The sequence below is a fragment of the Zingiber officinale genome, chromosome 6A (assembly GCF_018446385.1).
Source record: "Zingiber officinale cultivar Zhangliang chromosome 6A, Zo_v1.1, whole genome shotgun sequence".
NCBI lineage: Eukaryota > Viridiplantae > Streptophyta > Magnoliopsida > Zingiberales > Zingiberaceae > Zingiber > Zingiber officinale.
In genome coordinates this window covers 149,469,996-149,486,535 of record NC_055997.1, presented here as the reverse complement: position 1 = coordinate 149,486,535, position 16,540 = coordinate 149,469,996, and the positions used below count along the sequence as shown (strand labels likewise).

Below are 16,540 nucleotides of genomic sequence, written 5' to 3'. Positions count from 1 at the left end.
ACAGACAGATCAAGGATCGCAACCAACTCTCTGTGAGAGTTGGGATCGGTCTGGGGACCGATCAGCGTAGGGCCTGATCGGTCCCATGACCGATCAGATCCTTCCTGATCGATCAGGGTGGAGCCTGATCGGTCCAGGTCTAGCCGTTGAGCCACAACGGCTAGATTTCTTTCTGTCTTCTTCTTCGCAGGTTCATATAAGAAGGCCACTACAGGGAAGAGGACTTGTTCTTGTTCCTTGCAATTTGAGCTTTGCTGAGCTCTCCATTACTGAAGCTTCGTGTGAGCTTCCCTCGGCTGGGTTTCCAACTGATCAGTTGCTGCTGTGGTTGGCATCCGTGAAGTTGCTGCTTCATCAACAGTCGACGAGAAGACAAGTAAACCAGTGTTTTTACATTCATATTGTTCTTGGCATCTTGCTGTATTTCTTGTACTTTGATCTTGCTGTTGCAAGAGAAATTGTGGCGAGGTTTCTCCACCCAGAAGGAGTTTTCATTAGCCGGTTTTCTGAGGTCTCATCCACCGACGGATTGATAGGATTCGTCCACCTTATGGACACGCCGAGGAGAAGGAGTATCATCTCCGAACCTCGTTATATCGTCATGTTTGAGGTTTGATCTTCTCCATTTTCGTTTCTACTTTTTATTTCCGCTGTGCTAACTCAAATTGTAGGAAGAAATGTGAATTTGGGGTCGGCTATTCACACCCCCCCTCTCTAGCCGCGTCCGAAGATCCTAACAGCTCCTACTCCACGGCTGTCCGTAAGGTGGACGATCCCGATCGGTCGATGGATGACTCCCCGAAAAACCTCCGGCTAGCTCGTGTAGCTCCTTGTGGGTGGAGAAACATCGCCACAACCTTGTACAAACACGCTAGAACACTTGGGCACTATGAGACTCTAATTAGGGTTAACCACCACTAATTTCATCAACTTTAACCAAGCTTCCAATGCTTGGTTATATAGGCCACGAGTTGGAAAATCCCGCCTACTAGTTGACTGCCAAAACATGCAGTCGACTGCCTTCGTGGAAATTCGACCGTTGCAACCCAACGGCTCGATACCAGCCCTCTGCCCTCTGTTCGCTCCCAGTCGACTGCACCAGTCGACTAGTGCAATCGACTGCTACAGTAACGCTACGGTACTGCTACAGCAAACCCTAATTCTAGAATTTTACCCCGAGTACATTCACTCAGCACTCGTTCTCGCCCGACCAACCTAGACCTAGCTTTCTAGCCTCCTCCATCAGTCTTGCGTACCTCAGATGCCTCCCCATCCTTCACGTCTTGTCTTCTGGAGCTTCCATCGACCATGTCATTATTGTCAGGTCTTCATTTGCCAAGAGGTCGCACCTCCGGGACTTTGTCCATTGCCAAGTCATACTTGGACTTACATTGCCAAGACTACATGCTTGGACTTACACCGCCAAGACTCATCCTTGGACTTTCCTCCTTTTCCAAGATCACACTTAGACTTTCTTGTTGTACTTGTATCATGCACACTCACAATGCATATCAAATACAACAATAAACCTAATTTAAACATTTACCCAAACATCAAAACCTAGGGTACCCAGATTGCTCCAACACCAACTTTTGATGATATATAATTTAATTATTATAAAAATAATAAATCTAATTAATCTTGAAATAATTAATCCGATCGAATAGAATTTTTTTACGGATCATTACGAAAATCCCCGAGATTATACTATTAGTAGAGTATCTAAGTTATTATCAAGCATCTATAATTTACTTTTAAATTTATTCTAATAATTGATAAAAAAAATTTAATTTTAAATTTATTCTAATAATTGATAAAAAAAATTTCGTCAAATGTTTTTTTTTTTTTTAGTAAAGTAGAGAAAAATCCTTAATCGTAACTTGAATTTTGCATGTAATCCTCACTCATAAAAAATTTTGTTTCCACTCCCTGCATGCAAAGTTTTATTTACTTCAACTCCCTCATGCAAATATTGTAACCTAATTGTCCTCAGATTTTTTAAGTACAAAAGGTCCAAAAATGAGTATAATTCTTCTTAAATTCAGCACTTTACATTAGAATCGAGTATATTTTCTATTAAATTGAGCATATTTTTTTTCTTCATATTTTAATATAATTCCTCCTAAATTCAGCACAATGTAAAAAGGAAATCTAGTATATTTTCTATCCAATTAAGTATTATTTAAAGAAAATATAGTATATTTTCTATTCAATTAAGTATCATTTAAAGAAAATCTAGTATATTCGAGTATATTTTCTATTAAAATTGTCATTCATATTTTTTAGGTATAAATAGTCTAAAAATGAGTATAATTCTTATTAAATTCAGCATTTTAAACTAGAATCGAATATATTTTCTATTAAATTGAGTAAGACTTTTTTCCTATTTAATATAATTTCTCCTAAATTCAGTACCATTTGAAAAAAATCTAGTATATTTTTCATCCAATTGAGTATCATTTAAAGAAAATCGAGTATATTTTCCATCCAATTGAGCTGGAAAAAAAATTGTACTCAATTTGATAGAAAATATACTAGATTCTAATTTAATATACTGAATTTAAGTGGATTTATACTTATTTTTAGATTTTTTATACTTAAAATATCAGGAACAATTAGGTAAGTATATTAGACTAGGGAGTGAAAACAAAGATTTTTTTCAATGAAAAGTGTATGTAAAATTATGTTTATCAATGGAATTGCATATAAATTTTCCCTGTTTTTTTTTTCCGTTCCAACCATTATGAGCACGAGTTATCTAGTGCTAGAAGACGTCAACAAAGATCTGAACGTCGCTTCATTGGCTGTGACTCACAAATTTATTTATTCAAAATGAGTCACACTTATTTCAACAGCCATAAAAAATTATTTAAATATTAATAAAACTATTCTAATTTAATTAGAGCTAATCTACAGCCTAAAATAATTTTAATCCAAAATTACTATAATAATTAACTGAAATTACTTAGAACAGGTTTAATTATAATTAGAGCTAATAGTTAGATTAATATTAATTTTTTAATAAACTAAGATTAGATATGCCTTTTACGATAATAAAATTAAGAATATTTTTTTAAAAAAAATTACCCATAAAATTTCTCCAAAATATGATTCATTTTAAATTAATTTATTTTAAAGCATCAAATGGATTACATGAAATAGATCAATATTCAAAACTATAGAATTTAACATTGCCTTCCTATTTGAAATCATATAATTTTATATTTTTTTTTCTTTTCAATATGCATAAATCGAATTGCGAATTAGAAAGAAAGTTTATATGTTATAAGGGAGGGTGTAATCGAGCTGAGCCGAACTCTTAAATATTTGAACTTAATTTGTTTATAATTAAGCCAAGCTTAAACTTTATTTAACGAATAGATTCATGGCTCACGAATTTATTCAAGATTTTATCGAACCTAAACGAGCTTAATAAATATAAATTATAAATTTAAATATTAATTAAAAATTAAATTATATATTTAGAGAAAATTATAATATTTTAATTAAAATTTATAATTTTATTTTAATAAATAATTTAATATATTTATTTATATTTTTCATAAATAGAGTGTAAAATTTATAAATTTAATATTAAAATTATTATTTTTTTATTTAAAAGTTTATTTATGAGCTTAAATATGTTCACGAGCTAACGAACCGAGTATTGCGAAACTTGAGTTTGATTTATTTATTTTAACAAGTCTCATTAAATGAATTTTTATCGAATCAAACTTCGAATAGTTCATGAACGGTTTGACTTATTTACACCCCTAGTACGTAGACATCTCAATTATTAAAAAATAGATTTTATAATATAACAAAAATTTAACTTATTTTTCCCCTTTACTTTACATGTTTAAGAACAAAAGACAAAATTATTTTGTAAATATTTTACGAAACGGAGATCGACTATTTAAGAAAATCTACAATGATTTTGAATAGAAGTTAACAAAAATAATAATAAATTCTGAAATCTCTCTTAATAAAAGAAATTCAAACTTCATTCGTTGTCGACCGAATGATTCAAATAATTTGTTTGAAATCCGTCGTTTCCTCACATATAAGATTATCTAGTTTTTCGATCTAATTTTAGCTCGTTAACAAATTTAGATCTTCCTCTCTTTGCTCATTTCCGCTATTCCTTCCCTATTTATCTCTCTTTGGTTTCTCTCTACCCATTAGAATCCGGCGCCAATCTCCTCCTCTCCTAAGGTACGATTTTGATGGCGGAATGGCTTGTTCTTCGATGGATCATCTCGCTAATGTCTGCTCCTGTGTAGGAAAGGCGGAGATCGAGGCGCCGAACAACTAACTGCGCTTTCTGCGAAAGTTTCTAGGTTTTGCTGGATCTAAATCCGAAGAATGTTCAGCTGTTGTAGATCGGTTCCGGAGGATTGGGGCGAACCCGAGGAGTTCTACCCTATCAGGCCAGATTGCCGCGATGAGGTTCTCGCTTCTCGTTTCAAGCCCACTGTTAGTTTCTCTTCTCCCTCGATTTTTTTTTTCCCCTGTATTTTGCATCATTTATTTAGGTGAAAACAAGAGAAGGAAAGGAATTAAATCAAATGATTGATTTCTCTTGTTTAGTCGGAAGATAACTGAGAAGAAGAGGAATAATGCAATTCCATTCCTTAACCACTTCCTTCCATCCTGCTGTTAGGTGAAACAAACAACGATTGTATGATGAAGTTTTTTTACCCCTGCATTCCTTTCCTTCTTTAGCATGCAACAAAACAGGGAGCCCCATGTCGAGCACATCAAAATGTGTGTTTAGTTGCGTTAGTGTACTAATTTGAAGGATCTAGGTCTTCAAGATGAACATTCTAATGCATGTGTCATCTTTCTTTGAATGTTTGTGCTTTTCATCAAGTGTTAAAGGTTGTTCTTCTATCAATTCAGCCCGGAAAAACGCTTAGTGGAAGACGGTGGCGTTCTTCGTTCTCAGAAGAGGGACATTTGGACATTGCAAGAGTTCTTAGGAGGATACAAAGAGGGGTGAGTGATTTGTTGCACATATTACCGTTAGTGAACATTAGCGTAATTTATTCTATATCATTGTGTTAGGGAGTTCATCCGACAATAAAAGGAGAAGCTTGGGAGTTTCTACTTGGTTGTTATGACCCCAAAAGTACCTTTGATGACCGCACGCAATTAAGAGAGAGTCGAAGGTAACAATACTACCAAATATTCCCATTTTGTTTATCTTCTCATAGTCAATATGAAAGCATTTTTTTAATCAAAAGTAACAAACAAAAGTGCCTTTAACAGATCAAAATATGAGGAACTGAAGTCAAAATGCAAAGAGATGGATGATTCAGTTGGCAGTGGTCGAGTGATAATGACACCAGTAATCACAGAAGACGGTAAACCTATTGAGGGTACTCCAAATGCATCAGAAGAACATGCAGTTTTGGACAAAGAAGTAATCCAATGGAAGCTTAGCTTACACCAAATCGGTAAAAGCTTTTAGAAATAGTTCTGAAACAAAGTTCCATGACTTTAAACTTGTTCTTGTTCTTTTGGTTCACTAGGTTTGGATGTCAATAGGACAGACCAAGCACTTGTCCACTATGAGAACCTACAAAATCAAGCCAAGTTGTGGGATATTCTGGCTGTTTATTCGTGGGTGGACAAGGAGATTGGCTACTGCCAAGGTGAGTTGCGAATGCTCTGAATTCCAATGGAATAAGATAAAATGATATAACTTTTGATCTACTTGTTTAATAGGAATGACTGATCTTTGTTCACCGATAACAATTCTCATCGAAAATGAGGCAGATGCCTTTTGGTGCTTCGAACATCTTATGCGTAGAGTTGTAAGTGAAAGTTGCTCTCCCATCACATAGTCACTCTTGGTCTCGAGTCTCTTGAATCTATATCACTGAATAAATATGTATGATATCATCAAGTTGACAGATGGAATGATGAAATCTATATACTAATGTTAACCTTCTTTAGTTTTTAATAATTTCCTTGCCATGCTAATATTCATACTGATTTTCCTTTTTTGTTATTCAGAGAGGAAATTTCAAAAGCTCATCCACTAGTATTGGAGTTAGGTCTCAACTGACTCTACTATCATCTATCATAAAAACTGTTGATCCACAGCTCCACGAGCACATCGGTATGGTTTTAGAGTTTCAGAAGTTATTGTGGACTTCAAATTTTTTCTGCTCCTTTAACCATCTAATGTAGAAGTGTTTAAACACTCTTTGCAAAGAAAACCAGAATATGTTATAATCCAACAATTTTGGTATTTTAAACTATGATGGCAGAGAGTCTTGACGGAGGGGAGTATTTATTCGCCTTTCGGATGTTGATGGTTGTTTTTAGGCGAGAATTTTCATTTGCCGATTCGTTGTACCTTTGGGAGGTATGATTGGTTTGTTTCCATTTGTTTGAGTTAGTTTACACAAGTTTAGAAGCTTATCATCTTGATTGGTTTGTTTCAGTTGATCTGGGCAATGGAATACAACCCACTTCTCTTCTCCAGCTACGAATCGAACACCCCTTTGGATGCACCAAAAGATGGCGTAATGGCGAAAAAAGATCTAATGCGGTATGGAAAGTTTGAGAGGGCTTATGTGAAGGTGGGTCGGACCGAACAACAAGGTACTCTTTCCATATTTCTTGTTGCAAGTGTTCTCGAGGGGAAGAACAAGAGACTACTACAGGAGGCTAAAGGCCTTGATGATGTCGTGCAGGTTGTTCCATTTTCTTTCTTCTTAGTCATTAACAAACCTCTTCACTTAAGCTATCGTTATTGTCTTTCAATCTACCAAAATTGGTGTTTTCTTGAAGTAGATTCTCAACGACATAACCGCAACCTTGAACGCAAAGAAAGCCTGCGACGAAGCATTGAAACTCCATTCAAGATACTTGAACATGGTACATTTCGTTAGGTTTGTATTATCGCTAGGACTTGATTTAGACGATGACTTTATTTACTTGTCTCTTGCAGGCAAAGACATAGTAAAGAACTAGTTAGATCCAAAGGACAAAGGATTCGATTATACTCTTCAAGTTCTCTATCAAGTTATACTTTCAATTCTTAAGAATTGCGATATATATTCTTATAGACAAGAGCCATAATATTGTACATGAATTGTAAGAAAATATGATTCTCAAAATAAATTTTAAATTCTATTCGTTCAAAATATTTATTTTTCTAAATAATACTGTATTTATTTTCCCAAATTTAAAAAATAAAAACATGATACTGACAAGTGTCATCATGACATTCTCATTTTCTGTCCCTTCTTCAGTACGTACCTGATCCGCTCAACCGCAAACTGATTCCTTTTTTAATTTCTTCTCCGAAATTAAATTATAATTTAAAAAGGATAATTAACTGGCAAAATTCCAATCTCCTCCCTGAGTTCTTCACATTACCACCTTGTTATTTACATATTTTTCTTCCCATCAAAACGGCGTTCAAAATTAAGGAATCAGGGTGCTACAGGGACACGAGGAAAACTACCAGGACGCCGAGGTAAAAGAGCGAACCGTTCTCCGGCGAGAAACCGCTGGAAGTGAAGAGCACCGGCTGCGGATCGGCCGTCTTGTTGCAGCGCCTCAGGTAACTAGCGGCGGCTCCGCGGCGGCTGCCTGCTTCGTGCTCCTCGCCGAGGCACAGATCCGGATTACCGGCCAGCCTCAGCTTGCCGTCGAGGCGGCGGACGAAACCGGCAGAAAACGGAACGCGGCCACGTAGCCCGTTGTTCTCCAGGTTGATTTCCATGGCCGTGCTCTCCATCCGCCGGAATTGTTCCGAGAGCTCCCCTTCGAGTTTGTTGTTGTCCAACGCCAGGTAGGTCACGCTTCCCAAGTATACTCCCATCGATGAAGGAACGCTGCCTACAAGACCCAGCCGCGACATCCCGACGCCCAGGACACCTCCAAGCTTCTCCCATACCTCCGGGATGGCGCCTCCGAGCGGGTTTCCGCTCAGGTGAATCTCTCGTAAATTTTTCAGCTCCGCCAGAAATGCCGGCACGCCGCCGGTGAGTCGGTTCTCGCTCAGATCCAGAAGTTCCACTCTGCTAAGCCCACCGAGCTCGGCCGGAATCCGACCGGCGATCCTATTGGAGGAGATGTCCAGCTTGACCAGCTCCACCAGTCTACCGATCTCGGATGGGATCGCTCCGCCGATGCGGTTCCCGCTTACATCAAACACTTTGAGGCGGCCGAGTCGTCCGATGGAGCGAGGAATCTCGCCTCGGAGGCGGTTCCGGGAAAGGATCAGCTGCTCCATGCAGCGGAGGTCTCCTACCTCGGAAGTAATAGTCCCGGATATCTGCGAGCCCGAAACGATGAGGCGGCTCAGGCGAGAAAGGCCGGCGAGCCGATTGCTGAGACTGCCGCCGAGGGAAGGGTTCTGGTAGAAGGCGATCTCCTCGACGGCGGAAGACAGATTCCAGAAGTCGGTGGAGAGGACGACTTTCGTGGACGTAAAGCAGTTGTAGAAGAATACCTTTCGAAGGAAAGGGAAGGAGGAGAGGGTTCCCGGGAGAGTGGCGTCCGGACCGCACGGTGGGTTGTTGGAGAACTCCGAGACGTAACCAAAGTTGAGCTCGACGATGTGTGGGGATTCGTCGTCGCCGGAGTTGGAGGATGGAAACAGGTCGCAAACGATTCCGTGTGGGCCGGAGAGGCACAGATCGTCGGGGTAGAGCGAGCGCCAAGGAACGGAAGGGTTGACCGACTCAAGGGCGCGATAGGCCGCCTCCTGCTCTCGCTCTGGAAGGATAAGAAGCGATGGTTCCACTCCCTCTCCGGCGACGACAATGCATCGGAGGAGAGAAACGACCAGAGCAATGAAGCAGCAATCTCCGACAGCCATGGAGAAGAACCAGACCAGGCCACGGCGGTGCTTTTATGCTTTTTATAGCGAGTGAAGAAAGTAATACTAAATTTTTGAAAACACCCTCAAATATTACAAAATAAGTTAACAAGTCAGAATTGCGATAGACTGCAGCGAAATCGTGGTGCCAGGTTTTGTTTTATATCTAAAAGACACATTTAACCTCTCTCTAAGGACCATCATTCAAGGTCATCCAAGGATATAAAGGTAACTTCATCAAAACAGTGATGACTCATGGTTTCGGCGTTGGCGGCTTTTTCTTTTGCAAAAAACTACATTAATTTTTTGCATTTGAATCTTCGATGACATGACAAAAGTGCTCATTTCGAATTCCCAAAAATGGGAACCCGAAACAAACGGCACCTCCTCGATCCATTAATTAGATGGGGAGAAAGGCAAAAGAGACGAAGACATTTATTGTACTTTGGGGACTTGATTGTCTTTTTGCCAGAGTAGCCCAATCAGAATGTTCTGTGGACGCCGCCTCCTCCGCCCCGGCCTTCGTGCCTCGACTTCCCTCAAAGTTCTCAATTTGAAGCGTGACGTGGCTATCCACGTGGCGAGAGATTTATGGTGGCCGGCAGCGCGAGTTCGACCGGTTTTGTTTGTTTCGGAAGGGGCCGCGCCAAGTGGCTCGGCGAGGAGGCAAAAGGCTGGCGGCAGCCGCCGACAGCAGTGGGACAGAGGTGGCAGCGGCGGGCGGCGCTGCCCCCGGATTTCGGGTTTCGCGCCGGAGAAAGTAAACGAAGGGCTCGGAGAGAGTGTGATCGCGTGGACGATGATGACGTGGCGGCTGCTGTTTGTTTACATGAGAGGTGAGAGAAAAGGTGGAGGTATTTTTTTGTTTTTTTACCGTGGTCTTGGTCAAAAAGTTGTTGATCCACTGATCCAGGCATCGATCGGGGTAAGTAAACAAGACAATCGAAAATCTTTGACTGGCGAGTAAGTTCGTTGAATAAAATATTTTTTAAAATGTATTCATTCTCATTGAATAATAGAAAAATGCCAAATATCATTAACCTGTTGAAAACCAAGTAAATGAATGAGACATGTAACTCAACTGCTCCCAGATTCGCCAGGCACCACCTTCAGCGGTTCTTGCTGTTCTTGCGCATCGTCGTCGTAGTCATCATCGGGCCATGCTGTAAATGGACCCCACGTCATACTTGTCGGGTCCCACCGGATGATACTGATCGTCAGCGCTGGCAGTACTTCCCATGGACATCTCCTGGTGGTCGGAGCAGTGACGCTGCCACGCTGTCATGTTCTGCAGGAAGCTAGTGATTCCCGCCTCCTCCTCCTCCTCCTCCTCCTCCTCTCTGCTGACGTCAGCACCTGATGACCCTGGTGACTTGCCATTTGCTGACGTGGAGCTGACTCCATGTGGGAAAATGAGCGCGAGGAGCAATTGTCGTAGTCGTCTTGAGCGTTCTTCTTTTTCGAGTCGTAGTTATTTTGCGATCGAGAACTAAATTAGCGAGATCGTTTAAATTGATGTGTATAAAGAAAGATATAACGCACATTCGAATAACACAATTGAGCGGGAATTCGAGTTTGAACTTGTGCATCATCCAATTGGTCTTGACCCCTTTGGGCGCCCAACCACTATATAATACTAACGACTTCCAATACCCTTACTTTCAGGTTCGGAAGCTACAGAAGTACCACTCTTTCTCACTCAATTTTGCAACATCTATGATCTGTGACAAGGTCGGGTTCCGTCACGTATAGAGGTCAACGTCATGTGGAAAGTCAAAGTCAAGACGGTTAACGGCCCGAGCTAGCATCCGATCGGGCGACTCCATCTATCGATCAGACTAGGGAATGACCGGTCTGATGTTATTACAACTCGATCTCGCACCGATCTTTCGACGCTCAACTATCACCAAAGTAGGTGCCGACCAGCAAGTCATTTGCCGAGCAACTAGGCATGTGTCGAGCAGACATCCGGATCGGTCACATATCGGATCACAACCATCAAAGTACAAACCCGATCCAGCAAACCTGGACAATGGAAGTAGCCGAACGGTCATCCCGCTCGGCCCAGACAGCAGAATTAGCCGAGCGGCCCATCCACTCGGCCCACTAGCAGACAAAGGCAGGATCAACTGATATCCTCCTCAAGACCCGTGTCACAGACAAACAGCATGATCGGCGATCGACATGATCAGGCAGAGGATTGTACGTCCTATCAGGGAGAGTTTTGAGATATGTTCGGGCTGTTGAGGTATGGTGTCAGGTACACTTTTCCGACACGTCCTATCAGGAAGAGTTTTGAGATGCGTGCATGCCTCGAGGAGCGTGCGTGCGCACTCCCGAGAGCCCTATATATATAGGACCCCAGGTTTCGACGGAGATATGCGCATTCTACTGTAGTTATAGTTACGTTGTCACTTTCATTTTTTTGCTTGCTTGCTGTTTCGCCGGAGATCTAACTTGAGCGTCGGAGAGCCATCGCCAGGGAACCACTCCCTGGCTCGGCACCGACACTTTGTGCTTGCAGGCTAGTCTTGTCGGAGGTCCACGCACGATCAACAAGAGCGCCACATCTCCAATGATCGTCACCTCGATTCTCAGACAGGATCAATCTATATAATGTAGATAATACCAAAATTTTGAATGTTTTTATGCCAATTTTAGCAAGATGGATATGTTAACGATCTATCACCTGGAAGTTCCCATGGCTCACAAGTGTGCAAATCCCAAAGATATGATTTGGGATGAAAATATCAATCCATAAACGAATTCAATGACAATTTATACAACGTTTAAAACTTAAAAGAACTTTGTTTTCATTTATGATCAAAATATTACTATTCTGAGTGAGACTTTTCATGTCATATATGATAGCTTATATATTTACAATGATAAATTTTCTAATTTAAAATTGTTAAGGGGAATATGTAAATTAGGACATTTATAAGAATACATATATCATTTTTTCCCTTTTCAAATAGGAACATAAGTAAGTTGAATTTAGAGATGGGAGAATAGAGTGAGAATAAAAAGGAAAACTATTTCAAATAGGAACATAAGTATCATTATCTTTGATGGAGAATCATGAGAGTGCAGTGCTATAAGAAACTCGTGTGCATTTATAAAACAATATTACAATTATTCACCGTCTAAGGAACCTTTAGCCTTTTGGTCACTATGGAGACATCTTTCTAATTTGAAAATTGAGATAATGTTGACTATTTTCTGTATGATTTGATATTAGAAGTAACATCTAATTTGCAGATTCCATGCAAGATGAGGATTAGTTGAAACAATGAATTAGCGTCTGCGTGTGTTCGTGATGACTTTGGTTAACATACTAGTGTTTCTTGTCTACAAAATTGAGATTAGTATGTCCTCCAGTCTTGTGTATATCTATGAACTTTTATTTATAAGAATGAGATGCAATCATAAGATGCCAATCGATATTATCTTAAATCCTGTATCGTAGAATTCATACATATTATCCATTTTTATCTAGGTTTCTTTCATGACGTCCTCCTATTTTTCAGTCATGACAGAGGAACAAGTTGCACGCTCATCATTTAATCCTCAAAAGTGACCACTTGTACATTCACCTATCCGAAAGAAAAAAAAAATAATAATGTCAGTTAATTTTATTGGTTATTTCTGGGGTGATCGATCCGGTCCTATGGAAGTTTTTCATCGGTCACCAGGGTAAATCGGAAAGTGCACGCGGCGGCCAATCCAGAAGCCCAGTATCCTTTGATTATGTCCCCCATTTGGAGGAAAAATTCCTGTAAATATACCGTAGCTGGGGTTCGAACTGTGGGTGTCTGAGAGACAAACTGGATGTCCTACTGCGACACCATGACCCCGGGGACAAACTGTATGGATAAACTTTTTATAGTGACCGACACCACTGCCGAAACGGCCCCTTATCAGAAACCCGCGAAGGGATTTTTTGGTAAACAGTACCACTTAATTGATAAGAACCTGTGCAAAGGGTGCTCGAACCTAACACCTCAATTAAAAAGTATAACGTCATAATCAGAACACCTCTGATTCGATTGTGTACATTCACCTATCAGGAAAAGTATCAACCGTGATGCCTATGTTGATTTGGAAGAAGGGCATGACACTAAGGTAAGCATTTATTTTCCTTGTACGAGAGACCATTGCTATTGTTCTTGATCTTTAACTCTGCTATAATAATAGTCCTTTTATGGCTTCTGAAGGAATATTTAAACAATTACATTAGTGACCAAACGATCAAGGCATTGTTTTAGTTTAACATGACTAGTGATCCTTGATTTTAAAATATTGGCTTCTAATAGGTGTTGATAAGAAACTTAAGTTCGATGCTAATTTTGAATTAGTGTAAAGTCTTATAACAGGTCATATTGGATGAATCTTATTCTGAAATGTGAAACAGTATGTTAAAAGTATTTGAGATGTTCCCACAATTATAACTCCTTTCTGCATTGGGTCAAATGTAGCTTGAGGCAGAAGATTGAACATAAGGCGGATGAGAAAAAGTAGAGAAGAAACAAAACACCCATTAATATTGGAACACGGCAACCTATTTCATCAGTAATCGTAGTTACTTGATCTTTCACATTTATATTTCTTGGCCCTGTAAACTGAGTGGTGCTTGAAAACTACAGTACTTGTCTTTTTCTCAAACGCTCATTGCTCTCTCCCTTTGGTAAAATACCCAAATTGTTTTGTTTATATTCATTTCTAAGTCTCAAACTGGATTCATCATCATTGTCAAAAAAGATGCTCATGTCCAACTATTCAAGCCTGCTGATTCATGTTTCTTCATGAGCTCTGTGCAATTCAATTATGATTCTTTCTATGCCAGAGGAAGATATTGATGACCACTGAGCCCAATCTGGCAAAGGATTTGAAAAGCCCTTCACCTGTCCGATCTGCATGCAGTTGGTTGAAGTGGTATCATCGACTATTTTGTGGGCATATTTTCTGTATGGCCTGCACAAAGCTCTTCGTTCGGAAACAGAAGAAATGTCCATGTTGCAGGAGTAAACATTAAAAATTGTCACCGTGTTTATCTTCCTAATTAGAACAATCTCCAACTGAGTATCCTACATGTATTCATGATTCCATTTTAATTGATATAATTTTTAACTGCGATGGATATTATTGTATGCATCAAGAGTTCATAGAAAATATTAGAAGAAAAAAAAAATTGGCACGTTTGAGCATGACCTCTTTCATGTATTGACTATTTGTACTAATGATTAGTAGTTATTTGTGATTTATCTTTTTCGTGTTGGCCTAAAGACGGATTGATTGAGACACTGGAGGCGAACGAATCGTCTATTGAGTAAATATAATATATTTGATTTATAGAAAGTAAAATATTAGATTTATTTGTGTTTTTGTTTTCGGTTAATTCATTTTGACTAATTCTTAATTAAAGAAAATTATCTAAAAATAGAATTATATTAACTCTTAACTTTTTTTAATACATTAATTGAATTTAAATTTATAATATTTTATTTGATTGACTGTGAATTCCTCAAAAATCATGAATTTAAATTACTTCAATATTTTATTTTGAGAATTTTTTAAAATTGAATTTAAATTACTTTTATATATTTTAATTGAATTTAAATTACTTTAATATTTTATTTTGAGATTTTTTAATTGAATTTAAATTGCTTTTATATTTTAATTTAAATATGTTTAAATTAAGCTTTGAATAACTCAAATTTGAATTTAAATGAAATTATACATTGAGTTGAGTTGTAATTTTCACTAGTAAAAGAGGCTTAGAAATAATAACAAAACATAAATCCACAATTAACAAAAACAGTCACTTGTTCACATGATAGTAATAAAGTTTGTTATTCCGACTCCGTAGTCGTACAGGAGGGATAAAGAAAAGAAAACATGATAGTGATCAAGTTTTCCGACTTCGTACAGGAGGGTGAACACTTCTTTATACTCCGCTGACAGATTAAAATTCCTGCAAATAAAAAAATCATTAATATTATTAATGCTATAAAATTAGAGAGTAAAATAGTCGACCTTATAGACCATGAAGTAGACGCTGGAATCGAAAGAATTATGACCGAGTCTAACTTCTTTTTCGAAAACTAAATCACATCTAATTTACCTGCACTGATCTGAAAGGGTTCCAAGTATCATCACTTTTTGCCCTTAGTGTTACAGTCAATTCCTTCTCCCAAAGTTATCTATAGAATAAGATCAAATTATAAGATAAACTAATTTATTAGTATAACATGTATATTAAAAAAAACAAATTAAAATTACGTGAGTCAAATGTAGAAGCATTCCGAGGAAATTGTAAAAGCAAAAAAATACAAACTCAGATAACTTATCCCAAAATTCCATCGCAAAGTTAGAAGTGAAACGAAAATAGAAAAAGAGTGAAAGAATAATGTAAATCGAGATAGCTTACCCTAAAACTCCATCGTAAAACCGGAAGCAAAATGAAAACGGAGAAAGAGTAGAAGAAGAATATAAATCGAGATAGCTTACTTCAAAACTCCAACGCTAAGCCCGAAGTGAAACGAAAATGAAAAAAGAGTGGAAGAAGAATGTAAATGGAGAGAGCTTACCCAAAAACTCCATCACGAAGCCCGAAGCGAAACAAAAACAAACGAAACAAGAGAAAGAGCGGAAGAAATGTAAATCGAGACAGTTTAAGTGAAACACAAACGGAGAATGTAAATCAAGATAACTTACTCCAAATCCTATCGCTAAGCCCGAAGGGAAACGAAAATGGAGAAAGAATAGAAGAAAATGTAAATTGAGATAGCCTACTTCAAAACTCCATCGCGAAGCTCGAAGCGAAACGGAAAAAGAGTGAAAGAAGAATGTATAACTTACCCCAAAACTTCATCGCGAAGCCTGAAGCGAAACGAAAACAGAGAAAGAGTGGAAGAAGAATGTAAATCGAGATAGCTTACACCAAAACTCCATCGCGAAGTCGAAGTGAAATGAAAATGGAGAAAGAATGCAAGAAGAAGGTAGATTGAGAGAGCTTACCTCAAAACTCCATCGCGAAGCCCGAAGTGAAACGAAAACAAACGAAAGCGCAGAGAAAGAGTTAAAGAAGAATGTAAATCGAGATAGTTTACCTTAAAACTCCATCGCGAAGCATGAAGCGATACGAAAACGGAGAAAGAGTTGAAAAGAATGTAAATCAAGATAGCTTACTCCAAAACTCTATCACGAAGCCCGAAGCGAAACAAAAATGAAGAAAGAGTTAATGTAAATTGGGATAGCTTACTCCAAAACTCCATCGCGAAGCCCGAAACGAAACGAAAATGGAAAAGAGTGGAAGAAGAATGTAAATCGAGATAGCTTACCCCAAAACTCCATCGCGAAGCCTGAAGCAAAACGAAAACAGATAAAGAGTGGAAGAAGAATGTAAATCGAGATAGCTTACAACAAAACTCCATCACGAAGTCGAAGTGAAATGAAAATGGAGAAAGAATGCAAGAAGAAGGTAGATCGAGAGAGCTTACCTCAATACTCCATCGCGAAGCCCGAAGCGAAACGAAAACAAATGAAAGCGCGGAGAAAGAGTGGAAGAAAAATGTAAATCGAGATAGTTTACCTTAAAACTCCATCGCGAAGCATGAAGCGAAACAAAAACATGGAAAAGGTTGAAGAGAATGTAAATCGAGATAGCTTACTCCAAAACTCTATCATGAAGCC

General features: G+C 38.6%; 2 protein-coding genes across 2 annotated transcripts; one reads left to right on the top strand and one right to left on the bottom strand.

Moving 5' to 3' along the window:
* Positions 1 to 4,291: 4,291 nt before the first annotated feature.
* LOC121994565 (rab GTPase-activating protein 22-like) lies at positions 4,292 to 7,079 on the top strand. The gene is made up of 11 exons (XM_042548559.1): positions 4,292 to 4,476; positions 4,903 to 4,998; positions 5,068 to 5,171; positions 5,272 to 5,459; positions 5,535 to 5,657; positions 5,731 to 5,819; positions 6,022 to 6,127; positions 6,279 to 6,376; positions 6,456 to 6,707; positions 6,808 to 6,891; positions 6,965 to 7,079. The coding sequence occupies exons 1-11, from the start codon at positions 4,366 to 4,368 to the stop codon at positions 6,974 to 6,976; spliced, it is 1,263 nt and encodes a 420-aa protein (XP_042404493.1). The 5' UTR covers positions 4,292 to 4,365; the 3' UTR covers positions 6,977 to 7,079.
* A 347-nt stretch (positions 7,080 to 7,426) lies between these two features.
* LOC121995491 (piriformospora indica-insensitive protein 2-like) lies at positions 7,427 to 8,845 on the bottom strand. Its single transcript, XM_042549219.1, has one exon. The coding sequence runs from the start codon at positions 8,843 to 8,845 to the stop codon at positions 7,460 to 7,462; it is 1,386 nt and encodes a 461-aa protein (XP_042405153.1). The 3' UTR covers positions 7,427 to 7,459.
* Between the last annotated feature and the right edge of the window lie 7,695 nt (positions 8,846 to 16,540).